Source organism: Clupea harengus, chromosome 16 (genome assembly GCF_900700415.2).
Source record: "Clupea harengus chromosome 16, Ch_v2.0.2, whole genome shotgun sequence".
NCBI lineage: Eukaryota > Metazoa > Chordata > Actinopteri > Clupeiformes > Clupeidae > Clupea > Clupea harengus.
Genome location: NC_045167.1, coordinates 192,568 through 209,064, shown reverse-complemented (window position 1 = coordinate 209,064; position 16,497 = coordinate 192,568). Strand labels below are relative to the sequence as shown.

The following is a 16,497-nucleotide window of genomic DNA, read 5'->3' as shown; positions in this document are numbered from 1 at the left end:
GAATGTTTTCCTTCTGCTGAGGAAAGACGCTGTCTAAATCGAATGCTTGTACCATGTCGTTGCTCAGTACCTGTTAAAAAGACCATAGTAATTATTTGTTAAATTGCCCAGACAGACCATGTTTCGGTAAATGACCATATTTGGTAATTGCGTTGGTCATGTGACTCCACTTCTCACGGTGCAATGTTTTGATATCGCTTCATGGCATATTTAGATGGAGTAGCAGTTAACTTCGGGCATATTTTCACATAATTGAACGTTGCACTTTGTTGAAGTTGTGTGCGTCCATGTATACGTGAGTTTGACTTTGTAGCCTACCTTGTCATTATGTGTTTGTTATAGTTTAGCTTTCTCATCATTGTTACGAGCACTGTCACTTAATTGATCTAGCATGATGCACTGTTCGTGAACTCGCTTAGCATAAGCTGCTAATGTACAAATACAAGTGTTACAGAGTTGACCTATGCTAACATTTGAGCGGTTTTCATTTAGTGTACATGCCCTTGTTGATCTGAGATTAAGCCAGTAGCATATCATTGCTGAAGAGCAAGTTATTATTATTAGTTCCCTGTACAATTCATTATTTAAATGGTACTACATACTAATAAAAAAAAAAATGAAAATTAACTGAACTATGAACTAGTTCAGAATTTAAATGGTGAACTATGAACGTGAACGATTCATGTTTACTTGTATGAACTGAACTTGAACTAGTTCATGAGAGGTGTGAACGTGCACAACACTGGTGGTAACCCATGTGATATGCAGGATAATGGACTACACAGGGTTCAGGAAGTAGAAAATAATGAACTTTGAGGTGTTTGACCACAACAATTTGTGTGGCGCCCCCCTGTTTTCAACTGAATTGCTTCCATGTCAAATTGTTTGAACATTTATGCATAATTATGCTAATACACCTACATTTTGTGATGTACCAGTGTGAGGAATGTACCTACACATGAACGGCACAAAGATTCTAAAATAGTTTTATCGTTCATAGTTACAAATCAGACTACAACCAATCCAACACCATGCTGTCACATTTAGTCATTTAGGACATCCCTTTGGAGATGAAGGCAGCCACAGTTGCCCAAGCTGTTCAGCGTCCTCTGCCTGCTCGAATGGCTTCATATTTAATTGCTTCACATTGTTTTCTCTGACAAATATTTCACCAACTGATGCATATTCAAAACCTTCAATTAACCATCATTTTACTAAAATGACACTACATCTATTTTAACTTATACATATACACTGTTCTGAAGTTGACAGATAATAAAAACATCAAACACAGGTTTAGAGACAAATGCAATGCAGGTGGTAGTTCTCTGACAGACAATGTATAGAATAGGTTTAACAAAACATTTGAGCAGCCCATCTTTGTACCATGTGAACTTGTAAGAAAAGTCATCTGTATATGTACATGTAGTGCTACGTAACAGGACCGTAGTAAACACTGCCCCTCACAGACATTACGCTTCTTTTACTCAGTTTTCTTCTTTATGAAACACTTGAGTGCAAATCCTGTGAAAACATAGACCACACAATACACTCAAAAGTCCCTGTTTCTTACTTAAAAATACAATGGTAGAAGATTAACAATCATCTTACTGAACATAGATACAGATACTTTTTATTACCACTTTCCAAGCACTATCAGCATTACCAAATCACCAAAACATCCAAATCTCAGGGCGTGAGAGAGTAAGTGAACAGGGGTGGTAGTTAAATACAGCCACAGTGAGAAACTGGTTACCCATTTAGCAAGAAAAAAAGTCCCTCCATGTAAAAAAAAGTTCATAGATAATTTCATTTGGAGAGATAATCCCTTAGTGCAATAACAGAAATGAATCATGAGAATAAAAGGAAAAAAACTTAACAACTGACAAGGGTCCTGCTAGTTATTTACATTTTTACACCATGCAGAAAGGGTCTTAGTTGGGATGACTACGGTCTTGGCTTTGGGTCACCCTGGGCCTTCAGCTTCCGCTCCCACAGCTTCTGGTGATCAGAGAAACCCTGTTTTCCTTTGTTGAAAGAATTAGGACCTGCGGATGTTGGCGTCTCCCTGCAGACACACACAATGTGCTGTGAGTGAGAGTATAATAACACTCGAGTGACTGATTTGATACTGATTTGACACACACTACACTGCACACTGCACATTCACTTTTGCACTCCTGCCCTGCTTTTTGTATTGTAGTACTTATTGTGTTTGTGTAGTACTTACTGTGTTTTTATGTTTTATGTTATGTGTAGTACTTACTGTGTTTGTATGTTTTTATGTTTACTGTATGCACCTATACATCAGAACAAATTCCAGGTAGGTGTAAACCTACTTGGCAATAAACACTATTCTGATTGTGATTCTGATTCTGCGTGTGTGAATGTATCCTCACCTGCCGATGTTCTTCATCCTCATCTTGGCCTCGGGGGGCATCTCCTCCGGTTCACTCTGTGATGGACCAAATTAGCAGCGAACAATTCAGTGAGTTACCATGACCTTCACAACGGACAGGACTACATTGGTAATCGGGGAAATCAGGAATTAAAAGTGATGATCACAGAAGAACTCACATCGTCATCCTCATTGAACACAGCAGCCAGGGCAGGCTTCTTTACTGGCTCTGGTGCTATTACCGTCTCTTTAGGCTTCTGGTGGGGGTGGGGAGAGACGACTGATAAGTCAACATGGCTAAACTGAATGTGCAGTACCGTACACTGTATTTTAGGGAACATAAGCACCTTTACGGAAAAAAAATTGTGATCTAAAATGTACTTACAGTAGTTCCCAATTTGATTGAGATCGGAGCAGGTTTTTTCAAAGGTTGGCCAAAGGTTTTTTCAAAGGTTGGCCTTGCTACTTTAGGGGGGGTGGGCTGCTCCACAGGAGGGCCATCCTGGGCCGACCGCTTCCCAGAGTGTCCTTGTACCCCCACAGCCGCCACGCTGGAAGAGACAGTCTTAGTTTTCACAATGCCTCCCTTCCCCGGTCCTGCTGGGGGCAACACAACTTACCAAGGTGAGTAACTGTGGCCTGGCATACAGTAAGTGACACAATCAAGATACACGTTTGGGCGACAGTGGTACAGGAGGTAGAGAAGTCGTTTAGTAATCAGAAGGTTGCTAGTTCGATTCCCTGTCGAAGCGTCCTTGAGCAAGGCACTGAACCCCTAATTACTCCTGATGTACAGTGTGCCATCAAATGTGTATACATTGTAAGTCGCACATATGTAAGTCGCTTTGGATAAAAGCGTCTACTAAATGTAAATGTAAGTTCCCCAGGAGAACTTGCTCCAAGACCACATACCTTGCAATAGTACAACTATCATTAGGATTATTGTTATGCTATTAATAGGCCTACCTCTGCTCAATGTGAAACATTGCTCTGCAAAAACTGTTTCATTCTCAGTGATGGACAAACCTAGCCTCGGGTCATCCTCAAACTTGATCGTGATTGCAATATACATTTTTTTTATGAACCATCGATTTGTAAACACCTGCCTCACACAGTTTTATGATCTTGTGCACGTTTGCTAAAGATCGCTGCTGTGATTTCAAATGTTGCTATTTTTATTGGCCAGGTTGAATACCAGGGTGTCTGATGTGTGTATGGGTAGTTGACGTGACGCTCCATTTTTGTGTTCACGGTGACAAATATAAATAATAATTGGTCAGATTTGATTAAAATCTCTGTTTTTATTATTAACTTGTTTTTCAAAAACAAATGCATCTCTAATTCATGAGCGTTATAATTCAAGTATTTCAATATTTGGTTTGAAACATGACCATTGTCCACTGGTGTGACTGTCCGGGGTAACATTGCCGATCTTCAAACTACTGTAATTAAATAAAAAAATACGACCAAATACATTAAATTACTTTTATACATATAATACCAATGTTTACTTTATGAAACTATAGGTTGTAAGTCTTCATGTCCCCACTCCAAATGATTATGATGCATTACGTTTTGTCCGCAAAATTGATGTCCACCTAGTGTGACACCATTTTGTAAATATAGAACAGGCATTAATTTGGGCATCCCATTACTGAGAAGGGTCAGTCTTCATCCAGGAAGTACAGAAGACATCAATGGAGCATATGGACTGCACATACGGTGAGTTTTGGCTCAGATATGTATCAGAATATTGCTATTTTTGTGCACTGTTAGAAATGGGACCAATTACGTAGTCCTTTGGTGTGACGTAATTAAAGTGTTGATATGAAAATTTTCATACATTTATATTCATTGACTTTTTAAAATAATGGATACCTTAAACTGTAACGTTGGATTGAAGACCCTCTGGCATACAGCTAGGCCGAAAACTGACCATGTAACTGAAAATGTCCACTGGTGTGACAGCACTGTCCTACAGTGTGACATGAAATCAGCGTCACACTGGTGGAAATGACCGTCACACCAGTGGACGTAGGCTATAGAAAAGGCCTAGATAAATACATTTTTAAATTAAATAGACTACTTCTATAATAGTAAATTGTCCACTGTAGTGGTCTTTGTATTTTCCTTTCAAGTTTTGCATTTTCCCCCCTTTCTCTCAGCATTGAAGTACACCTACAATACATTCCTACTATGTTTCATTTAGTTTGAGATCCAGTCAGAAGGTTTGAGAGCCACGCAGATAATGACGAGTAAGGAGAGGACGAGAAAGTACAGGGAGAGGTTAAATACAGATCCTAGGAATAGTGAGGATGTCTTGGGAAAGAGACGCAGAAAGTACATTTAACAAGCAACCAGGAATGATATAAGCATTAAAACGTTTCATTATATGATCAGAAATGCTTGCTTACTTCACAATAATTAAGGTTTTGTAAATTTTTCTGCAGATATCAGGAGAGAAAACCACATGGACAAATTGTTACCCTCAGTGTGAAGTCTGTGTCAGCAGCAACAAAAAAGAAGCACCAAGAAAAATGGAGAAAGTCCAAAAGGAGATGTAGGGCAAGGGACAAAGCCACTAAGGCTATACTTGAACTAACTCCAGTCACCTCAGGCTCGATCAACCTTCTGATCATGAAGAGGTCAATGAAGGCCCAGTACCTGTTGCATGCAGCACACCAACACGTTCACCCAAAGAGATTGTTATCTCTTGTTCCTTCCAAAACAGCAAGAAATCTCTGTGTTATTATTGATGACCAATTGACATTCACTGCCCACATTGCCTCTGTCTCCCGGTCGTGCCGCTTTGCGCTATACAACATCCGCAAAATCAGGCCGTACCTAACCCAGTATGCCACCAGGAGTTCCTGCCTTGACTACTGCAACGCCCTCCTAACGGACCTGCCGGCATGCGTGGTGAAACCACTACAGATGATCCACAACGCGACGGCGCGTCTGGTGTTCAACCAACTCAAGAGGGCACACGTCACCCCGCTACTCCTTGAGCTACACTGGCTGCCTGTAGCTGCTTGCATCAAGTTCAAGTTACTTATGCTTGCCTACAGAGTGATTGCTGGTTCTGCTCTTATCTACTTAAATGCTCTTGTAAGGGCAAATGTTACACCCAGGATGCTGCGCTCGTCTTATGAGCGTCAATGTGTGAGTGCTTCACACCAACTAAGATGATCAACTGCATCCCAACAGAATCCAGGAGACCTACCCTGATAGTCCCAATACTGATGAAGACAGTGAAGAGTACACTGTGGGAAAATTTGTCATAGTGAACTTTGACAACAAGCCATTTGTTGGTCAGATCACCAAACTACATGCTGATAATTATTCGTTTATGTTTTATCATTATTGTATCAATGAATTGTTTAATACATTTTACCAAAAAAGGAATTGTTCAGAGTTTCAATCTATTCATTGTTCTTCATAATACAAATTTTTATATGTTCATGTTATGATGACGTATTTTTATGGCGGATTTTTTTTTATGTTGTCCATTGGTGTGACAGAATGTCCTGTGGCGTGACAAACAGAAAAGTAATGGAAAAAATGCATTTTGATGCACAAAGTCCTGAGAAAAGTCTTGAATAGAAGAAGAGTAATATCATCATTATGCACATGTAAAGATAGTTCTAGTTCCATCAGGTTTGATACTAATTATAATGAATATAACCCAAACTTTTATGAAAAGTCCCTACGTGTGTATCATTTAGTAGGAGAATGACATGATTGTGAATTTAAATTGATTACTATTGTTGTGAAAATATAATCAGGACAAATTGATAATGGTTAAGCATATTTTTCTTCTTTGTCTGACAATCTCTGAATTAAATATTATCATTACAAATGATGTCACACCAGAGGACAATTATTAGGACTACCACACGAAAAAAAGTTTACATATGTGAAATAAATAAGGAAATGGATGAGGTCTCATTCAGTTTTGCGATATTCACATATTAAGTAATACAACTATATGTAATTTGACATACATTTTAGATTTTTTTGTTTTTCAACTTTGGATTTGAGTTCATGTCAACTACCCGTATGCTTGTGACCTAGAGTCCTTATATTTGGCATGTGACACGGTTGACAACACATTCTCCACTTGAGACGTCAGCCTAGCCACCCAGGGGGGGAATGCGTCCCAGTTTGGAAACCACTGCAATAGTGTTTCAACATCTCAGACCCACAAGTAATTAGAGCTTATCTTCATGATTTCACCCCAGAGAAAAGACTTCTCCCCCAGTGAGGCAGATTTTTCTCAGAAGCTACTTTTTAAAACTTCTGGGCTGATCATCTGGCATATTTTAGTGTTGGTCCTGACCGTGCTGGAAACACTGATGGTGTACATTGACAACACAATCATTATCTTGAGATAAACACTTCTTAAAACTGGAAATGCACCCCACATATCATGGATGTGAGCAAAATGATAGGTACACAACATATCGACGTAGCTTTGTAGCGTAACTCCTAAACTTGCTCTATAATTTAGACACTTGTAGATGACCCCTCCCCCTCTGTAAAAGAGGCTGTAACTTAATAAATAATTGCCCCATGGCATCATAGTGATTCATCTTCCACCGGATTGTTCTTATTATCAAAATGTTGAGGTGAGAACCACTGGTTGATCTGACCTGGAATGTCCCAATAGGTCTACTTAAGAGGCTGTAGCATAAAGCATAAAGCTAATAGATCCAAATTACTATCATACAGGAATATACTCCAGAGATGCATAGCTTTCAGAAGAATATAATGAGCATTTTCCCCCGTGGTAGTGGAGATGCTATTTTGGGGCCCTTGACTCATACACTATATGAAGTTACCGTCTCACTGGCTCGCTTGCACAAATAACCGTAGCGTAGGCTGTGTAAGATTAACGTCATCTTCACAATAGCTCCTTTACACACACATTAAAGGAACATGGGGTTTTGGGTATGTTTTTTGTAGTTCACTGGTATACTACAAACATAAAATTTATTTTTTAAGTCAAATGAAAGAGAATTAACATAACGTTGCCCGTCGTTCTAAATAGCTGCCCAGATTAACTGCATTTTGGTGATGTGGGCCCGAAACCTCACGAAAATGCAAGAACTAGTTTTTACAGCACGACGTCGCTACATACATCGCCAAAACACACACGTTAACAAGCTACCTTGCTTTCATCCGTGCCAACTGTGCTGTTGTTGGCGTTTGCAAAACAAGTATTTTTAGCTAATGTTAGCCTAGTTAACGTTAGTTCGGTAGTTTTAGACGAAACTCCAAACCGTTGCTTCAACATAACTGACACTATTCACTGACATAAGGGCATGGGCGAAGACTAAGAGGTAACACACAATACGCATTAAATAAAAACACATTAAGGAAATGCATTTTCTTTGTGAATTTCACCTTCATCTTCGGTCTGGTCTTTAGAGATATGTTTCCTTTCCGCCATGTTCAATGACGTCGCTATTGCTTCCTGTTCTTTCCATGGGGAGGGAAAGTAATCGAGCCGCCCCCTGGTGGTTTTGTTGTAAAGTTAGTGGTATTGTGGGTATCATATTAGGTTATGTTATCTGTAATGATAAGTCACAGAATGTGTGGCGTTTTTGACGTTTCACGTCCTCATTTCTTAAGAGGTGAAAACCGCAGCTCGCGGGGTTCATGGGCGTAGCTGCTGTAGTCATGCTTGAGGCAAATTAATATATATTTTTCAGGACCCTTTCACCATTGCAACAGCCCAGCAACGGTCGAGCCTATTCGTTTTTTACATTTGAAACGGATCAGTCAATGATTGGTTGGCTGTTCCGAGGCAGCGAATATAGTTAACATCAACTGTAATTTCACTGTCCCTCGGATGTCACCTTTCACTGCTGATAGCGATCTTGAGCATTTCTGGCGATTAAAAGCACCTTTCACGAAGTAACATTATTTGAAGCCTTGTCCTTCAGACAAAAGCAATTACATAATTTGTTAAGAATGATCTGCAGCACAATGGGAAACTTGTTGTTTCTTCCAAATCCAGCATTGATGCTAAAATGGGTAGCATATGACGGCATTTCTTGCATGCTCAAACTGATAAACATATAGGCCTAATTTGGCTTTGTTGCATGGCTTTCCTGTGCATGCATGAAATGCAAACATTAAAAATGAATTATTACAACTCAAATAACGCGTCTGAACTTAAACAATACTTTATTATCTTTCTGCAGGGAGCATGCTACTAAAGGCCAAACTGGGTGATGTTCAGAAATGTGTAAGAATAACTGAACCAAGTCTTACAGAGTTTCTTAGTGCAGGTAAGGACTTAACATGTGCAGTTAGTGTTCCATGTTTAATTCAGTACATTTTAATGAGCTGTTGATTAATGACAGTTGATATTTACGAGCTGTACAATATGAAATTTAAGCAGATTATAATGTGAAATTATGAGATCAAGTTATTGTGTCAACACAATGCTTTTTGACCCTCTTAGCTTTTGCAAAGTTTGGAGTACCACCTGTAACAGAAGGTTTGAGAGTCATTGACAGTTCTGGGACAGAGGTGGATGAGGATGTTTTTGAGGATATAGTTACGGATCCCTCAACTGGGGTATTGACCATCACATATGATAAAGGTATGTTTCCAATATAAATGGATAATGAATATTTTTTACTTTTGTCATGTAAAACTTGTTCATTGGATAACTGTGAAGAGGAAATGCTTTCCCTTCTTTTTTGTTGTAGTATTGAGAGTCAGTCTCTGTGGTGGCTTCTCCTGAGCATTCCCAACCATCGTCGCTGGATTCATTCGACTCGCAGGATATGGTCATCATCATCATCATGAGATTCATTGTTTCCTCATTGACAGTCTCAGTATGTTCCAGAGACCACCCTCAGTGAACATCAGTGCAAGGAGGCAATCTCTCTCATGAAACATTCAACGGGTGAAGATATGGCGAAGAAGAAAATGAAGCTGACATTTGCCTATCGTCGCAGCCTGGTCCTTGACTCTGTGCAGTCAAGCAACATACTGTCAGATTTCCCACGCTTCAAAGATGTCAAAGGCTTGGTAAATATCTTTACATAATATCAAATATTTCTGAAGTAGATGGGTATGGTACTGAATGTAGAATAATTCACTTTGGTGATTTTTGAAATATGAAATTCTGGTATTGTCTCCCAACACTCCTTCCCCAGGTTGAACAGGATTTCACCCTGATGTTTGGAGAGGATGTATCAGGCAAGCTCTTAGAGCGGTGGCCTACCATGTTGAAGAAAAAGATAATCCAGCAGTGCAGAAAGCTTCCATCGGCCAGCGAGGTTGAAGATCTCCTGCTGGCAGCAGATCCACCTGAGGTTCTGTGTAAGGGTGGTGTTGTATGATACTTGTTTTGTGTAAACATTATGTGTCATGACTAACCATAGACACGTTAACATTTGGGTCGGATGGTCAATGCACTCAATTAAGAAATGATCCACTGTCATTGGTGCATAAACATGGTAAATCATTTCTAAATAGAGTGCCTTGACCAGTGCATCGTTTCTAAACTTAATGCAGATGGTCATACAACACCTTGCATAATTGTGTTTAACATGAGTGCAGTTGTAATGAAACCTGTGTTTTTATAGGTTGGGACAGTGACCTCTCTGCATCCAGATGAAGTGTTTAAAGTTGTATTTCCTAATGAGCTTTGTTACTTCAAGCCATTTGATGTTCAAATGCCATATGGCTCTATAGATACAACGTAATGTATTGTCCCATATTGCCATTTTATGGAGATGTGAATCTGCAGTGAGGGTTTTCTACATGCTTGTGAAAGAAAAAGGTTAGAAATATGGTTAAGTACATTCCAACATTTGTAATTTTATGGAATTGTGAAGCACCAATCATTTTTCTACTTTTTGATTGTAGTGTCAAACATTGGCACCCTGTACACCCGGGTTCAAGTCCGGGTGGGGTGACCACGCTCTCCCTTCGCTACATTGATACTTGTGAAAGAAAAAGTAATAAAATAAATACAAATTGAATGCATGTTGTTGTTTTGTCATGTTTATCAACTGAATGTATCCACTTTTTAACATCACCTTTCAGTCATTCCCTGGCGTTGAATTAGACTTACTCAACATAGTGTTAATAAGCATAGAAATGTAACTTGTTGGAGTCGATTTGTCAACTTTTTAGAGTTCTTCACACTACACAGACTTACTTCGCTTGTAGTGTTGAATGTTATCGACACTTCAGTGTACACCAGTGTTAATTCTTGACTCTCTTTGGAGTCAATTTGACTCAGACATTTTAACACTGTAGTTTGACACCAATTTAGAGTAGGACCATATACACTCTGGAATGGTGTTGAATTCAACTCTATAAGTGTCACTATAACACTGCAACTGAATTAGCATTATTTTGACTCAAACATAAAGGTCAATACTTGTTTTTACAGTTTTTCCTAAGTCGCTCTGACACATTTTTCAGATCAACATTAAAATTCTCAAATTTCAATTTGTCATTGTTTTGCACATTTTGAGAATGCTTCTGCTTCATGCTGTTTAGTCTTCAAAACATCTAGGTATCTATTCAGTGTGTGAGTCATGACATGCAAACGGTTTAAACCAGTTATCATTATGTGTCAACCATATGCTTCATCAGTTTCAGTGACATTGTGTTTTTGGTATGGCATAGATTGGCATTTAATAAATGTTTGCTAAATGACATTGCATTGCATTCAAACCTTGATTGTTTATATGTGTACTGATTCTGTTCAAAAGACATGAGTGCAAAACCTCAAGCCAGAGTGGACATGCCAGGCCAGCAGTTACAGGGCTTCGCAGGTTCAGTTGTGTGGTGCTGTTTGTACACATTACTGTGAGAAATGCACATACTGGTGCGGAAATGTTAAGGATCATTTGAAGAATGTCTTTTTTATATTTATATGTCGCCACACTGTTTTGGTGTCAAAATTGAAATGAAAATATATGGCCAAATTGCAAAATGCATTTTAATTTGAATAAAAAGGCCAAAAAACATTAAACAGTGTATCATCTGTAAGGTCTACAGGTGAAGGCCTATCCAACATGACAGAGGGGATCCAAATGCATTAGCACTATATATGTTGCCAGCTATGAAGATGACATTTTTAGGATAATACGGTTGTGTTAAATAGTGTTGGAGAGACTGTTAATGTTACAGACAAACAGACCTGGTTTTGTTGGCCCTATCTACAAATTGTAATGAAAACTGACCAGTGTGTGTGTGTGTGTGTGTGTGTGTGTGTGTGTGTGTGTGTGTATGTCTGTCTGTCTGTCTGTCTGTCTGTCTCTGTTGCCTCTCTCTCTCACTCTTCCTCTCACTGTCAGATGGTGATATGACACAGTGGGTGGTCTCTCACTTTAACATGGAAGCACATTTTTGGGCAAAGGTTTGGAGAAGCAGTTGAGACTTGTGAAACAATGATGTTCTCAAACTACTTCCGAGATCTATAGTTTAAGACAAAGTAGATTGCCTGTGCAGTTTGCTCTTCTTATAACTCTTGTCTTTAATAGTGTGGCATGCCAGGCTGCCTGTCAGTCCAGACCCTGAATTCTATTTTGAGGTAAGTGTGTGCCATCACCTGTTTGAATGTGTCAGGAAGTTGTGACATCCAAACTCCCCACCACAGAGCTCGCATAATGCCTTTGGGTGTGTACCCCACTCAACATAACCTCTAAAGCGACGGATGACTCTCGGTGAAATTTGCTGTGATTTGCCTTCAGTTTGGACTCTGTGGAAGCTACATACTCTGCCCAGTTGTACTGATTCAATAACAGGCCTAAACAGGAAACGACCATGGCTGAGGTGGTGCCCTTTGACGATCAGCGTGACGTGGCAGAGGATGAATTTGGAGATATTATTAAAACTCGCACCGGTAAGACTTCTCAGAAAATGATAAGATCATGATGGAACATTTAACCTGGTGAACTATTTGTGAATAAATATAGTTCTTCACATGAATTAGACTAACTTTACATACAAATAAAAGGGGATTGCTCATATTTGTAGTTGTCCTTGATCCGTTGTGCCTTAGTGATTTAATTTCATTTGAATTGTCTGGGGTATTTACTTGAGCAACAATATTACGGGATACATGAGTTAAACAGCTGCGGTGTCATGTTTCAGTAACCTAAGTTTGAGAAGCACCAACATCCTGTACTGCAGAGGAAATGGTTTGATTTGTGGCTAAGCATATGGGATTCTGGTTGTTTCAAAAATAGCCAGCTTGACAATGCACAAGGTCTATGTGAACCTCAGCTCAGGGAAGACTGGGGCCCATAGGGTACACGGTGTTTGACTGTGTTTCTCTGGCATCTTGCTCTCTGCTGAGTCTCAAAGGATTAACTCTGAGCCCAACACAGGGGGCCCTGTTTGGTCACAGGTTGTAAGTTGTATTTTGTACCCATCATATAGCTTATAGGGCCATTCCCAAATAGCACTTTCAAATAGACTGTCACTCGACAACTAAGGGAAAGGGTATAAATAAATAAATAAATAAATAGGTAAATTGTGGGAAGGGATGCTTTCTGCAAACTGCCTAGCTATCATCATGGCTACCTGTGAATGTGTATGCATACCGTGGCATGTAGGTCTTTTTTCACTCATTTTCCATCATTCCTAATTATGCATTATCTGCATTATCTTTTGAGCATTTTTACTTTTTAAATGTTACATATATCATTGGTCATGTGATACATTCAGAATGTATTCATTGTTGTGATTCAATTGTTTAAATTCAATACCTATGTAGCTCCACTTCTTGTATCACCAAAAATTGTTTATATTCATAACTTAAATTTACACCATTGTCATTGCCATTGTCATGAATAGTTTGTTCTGACAATTTGTCCTACCTTATCGAAACGTACTATACTGCCTCAAAAAACCTATATAAACTTATAAACATTTCATTATTACAACAGATCATAATAAATGGCGTATAACACAGTAAGATGATTAACTAATGCATTAACTCTGCCTTTTCTTATCAGTTTATTAAGCAAGTTCTTTATTTAAGTTTTGAAATTATGAATAAACATCAAGTATAAGACAATAATCGCACTTTCAAAATTGCGCCTCTGATCCGCATGCAACTTCGCAGGGAACCCAAAACAGCAGAACAAGTTCCTCCACAGTACCCGAGCCACTGTGCCTGCCTTTTGGTCCTTAGTGGGGTAGGCCTGCGCGTATCTGGAGAACTGGTCTGTGACGATGAACACATTTTCAATGCCACCCTTAGACTTCTACAGCGATAAATATAAAAAAATCCAGTCAATGCAGACTAGCTCCATGGGGGCACTGGTATGGGGACTTACTTTCTGAGGCAGCACCGCTCACACGGTTCGCACCAGGCCTTGATCTCCCGAACATTCTTTGCCAATAGAATCTTTCTCTTATCTTCTGTAAATGCCCTGCTTCGTCACAGAGAGCTGTTTTGATGGCCGCCCGCAGCTTCTCTGGTAGTATTAGCTGCTCCCCCACTCCTCTATGGCAATCTCGGTATAAGATGCCTCTTCTCACCGCAACCTCCTCCACTCTTTTAGGAGAAGGCTCCCACTAACGGCCACTTCCATCCTCTCACTGCGGCTTGGCTTTTTCAGTTCCGGCTCTTAAAGTGCGAGACAGGTGTCGATGTCGGGGTCTTCTTTCTGCCCTGCCCGTAACTTCTGTGTGGTCATAGCAGGCAGTGCGTCCGTCCCCACATCTCTATACGGCTCACTGAACTCCAGCACAGACTACTTCCAGGCTCCTCCACAGCAGCACTTTCACCCATGGCCCCTCTGTGCCTTGGACCTTGGACCTGTCTTCACTCGCTGGGGGCAGGTCTGCAGGACTTTGGTCACCTCACGATTGGACATGCGCAAGAGGGCGTCGGCGTTGTCTTGTCCCCTTCGATACTGGACATCAAAGTCGAATATGGACAGGTGGGACACCCAACGCTGGTCTGTAGCGTCGAGTTTGGCGGAGGTCATCACGTACTTCAGGGTATTGTTATCAGTAAGAACAGAGAACTTGCGTCTATAAAGATGATCATGGAACTTGTCGTTGAAAGCCCACTTGAGAGCGAGGAACTCGAGCTTGTGTGCAGTATACCTTGTCTCGGATGGGCTCAAGCCTCTGCTCGCATACGCGATAATTCTTTCCATTCCGCCCTGGACCTAGCCCCTCTCCTGAAGCTTCGGTCTGCAGCAGGAACGGCAAGGTGTAGTCTTGGTAACCCAGCACTTGAGCATCAATTAGTCTTCCTCAGTCTTCCTCACATTCAGCCCTCCACGTGAAGGGTCGGTCAGGCTCCAGGCTTTTCTGGGCCCCTGTCTTTTTTTTCCTGGGGTGACCAGAAGTGAGACAGTATAAGGGGGCAGCCAGACTGGAGTATCCCTTCACGTACCGCCTATAAAAGCCCGCAAATCCTAAAAACTGCAGCACTTCTTTGGTTAGGTTAAGGGTGGAGAAGTATTTGGCTTGACCCAATGACTCTAGAGCTTCCTCAATTCTTGGCGGGGGAAACGCGTCTTGGAGGCTGTGGGAGTTCAGCTTCCTATAGTCATACATAGTCTTAATGACCCCTCTTTCTTGGTCATGCCCACCATTGGGGAGGCATAGCGAATCTTACAGGGACAGATGACTCCTGTTGCCGCCATCTCCGTCAACAGCTGCCTCACATCCTGCCACTGAGAGGGGGGTATCTTTCAGTATGGTAGCCGGAAGGGCCAGGAGTCCACCTGCGGAATCTTATGCTGCACAGTGGTGGTGTGACCATAGTCACTTGGATGCTGGGAGAACACGCCTGCATTCTTGTCCAGCTCCTGAGAGGTCTTTGACTCTGTACATACACTGCTGGCCATAGGCTGCTTGGAGGTGGCTCCGGGAGGCTCGAATGACATTGGTTCCCACCAGGAGGGGTACTGAAGAGCAGTAGTCGGAATCATGAACAGGCACAGCAGGCACAGCTTTATACTCTGCCCCAAACACGTTCAGATCAACCCGCAACACACCACACTAGGGCACGGCTTGACTTCCGGCACCCTCAATGGGTATTTTGGAAGACTGTAGCTTCTGCTGCTGTAGGACTGGGTGGCTCTGCCAGTAGCTGTGTGTGATGCTGGTTATCTGGGATCCAGAGTCAATGAGAGCTCTGCGCTCCAAGCCATTGATTTCCACATTTCCTTCATTCAGGGGTGTGTTCCTCTTCAGTGTGGACCTTTTCAGCAGGTGGGTGGGGCCCTTGCTACACGCCCATGGTTGACCCAGCTACCATGGGCTTTAAGCATTTAAAGGCTGAGAGGGATGGGGTGTGTGTCTGACAGGGTTGGGGTCTGGAAGCACTGCTTGGAAAACTAGAACTATGTGTCCCAGCTTTCCACACCGGTAACAGGTAAAGCTTGAGCTCTGGCTTGCCCTATCATGGACCTAGTTCACTGAATACGTGGAAATAGCCGTCCGCTCACTTCAGAAAAAAACAGATCAATGTCCGATGCACAAGCGTGCTGCGAAATACCAGTCTCGGAGTTCAACCATCCGGGTCACGGCACCAAAGATGTAGCCCTCTCTCTCGCTATCCGACGACCCGCTGTTACTCTGCGTTGTGTTTTCGTGCTTATGTTGGCGGGTGGTTGGGCGCCCAAAGGAAAACAGCATGGGAGACAAGGTGGTTCCAAACTGGTGGCTTTATTATTTTTCCAGCACCGCATCGCTCTTGTTCATCACACACACTCTCTCTCTCACACACACACACACACACACACACACACACACAGCATCTCCCTTGTTCATCACGCACACTCTCTCTCTCACACACACACACACACACACACACACACACACACACACACATAGTATCTCCCTCGTTCATCACGCACACTCTCTAGACAAACTGGCCTCACTAGAAGGTACAAAAAACACCACAACAAACAAACTTTAATTTACAAAACAGGCCTGTAGCGCCGCGTAGCGGCCTTGCACATACACTGCCTTACATAATCATCTAGTCAAGGGTGTAAGATCAGACCCAACCTGGTGATCCTTGCATGGTAACATTAGTTCAGGTCTGTGGCAAGGCTAGCAACATTAATATGTTCTTGATCACTGTA

General features: G+C 41.3%; 2 protein-coding genes across 3 annotated transcripts in view; one reads left to right on the top strand and one right to left on the bottom strand.

Moving 5' to 3' along the window:
- Positions 1-1,194: 1,194 nt before the first annotated feature.
- On the bottom strand, positions 1,195-7,910 carry LOC105905535 (PEST proteolytic signal-containing nuclear protein). Of its 2 annotated transcripts, none has more exons than XM_012833549.3 (5): positions 7,805-7,910; positions 2,784-2,995; positions 2,578-2,655; positions 2,400-2,455; positions 1,195-2,068 (listed from the first exon to the last, which is right to left on the bottom strand). In XM_012833549.3, the coding sequence occupies exons 1-5, from the start codon at positions 7,848-7,850 to the stop codon at positions 1,948-1,950; spliced, it is 513 nt and encodes a 170-aa protein (XP_012689003.1). In that variant the 5' UTR covers positions 7,851-7,910; the 3' UTR covers positions 1,195-1,947. The 2 variants fall into 2 exon arrangements, with proteins under 2 accessions (XP_012689003.1, XP_012689002.1); XM_012833548.3 differs by having other exon boundaries at positions 2,784-2,998; positions 7,805-7,906.
- Positions 7,911-12,048: 4,138 nt separating this feature from the next.
- Positions 12,049-16,497, top strand: part of dmd (dystrophin) — a 176,651-nt gene continuing 172,202 nt past the window's right edge. Inside the window, exon 1 of the mRNA XM_031582290.2 lies at positions 12,049-12,281. Coding sequence (XP_031438150.1) covers positions 12,203-12,281 — 79 coding nt within the window. The 5' untranslated portion in view covers positions 12,049-12,202. The remainder of the gene's footprint in view (positions 12,282-16,497) is intronic.

What these genes read in the sequence shown, in the direction of transcription:
- LOC105905535 (XM_012833548.3), bottom strand. Translation starts at nt 7,850, where the DNA reads ATGGCGGAAAGGAAACATATCTCTAAAGACCAGACCGAAGATGAAG. An exon ending in TGTTCAATGAGGATGACGAT is followed by an intron (nt 2,456 to 2,577) that starts GTGAGTTCTTCT and finishes GGTCCATCACAG; the next exon opens with AGTGAACCGGAGGAGATGCC. An exon ending in AGGATGAAGAACATCGGCAG is followed by an intron (nt 2,069 to 2,399) that starts GTGAGGATACAT and finishes GTGTGTCTGCAG; the next exon opens with GGAGACGCCAACATCCGCAG.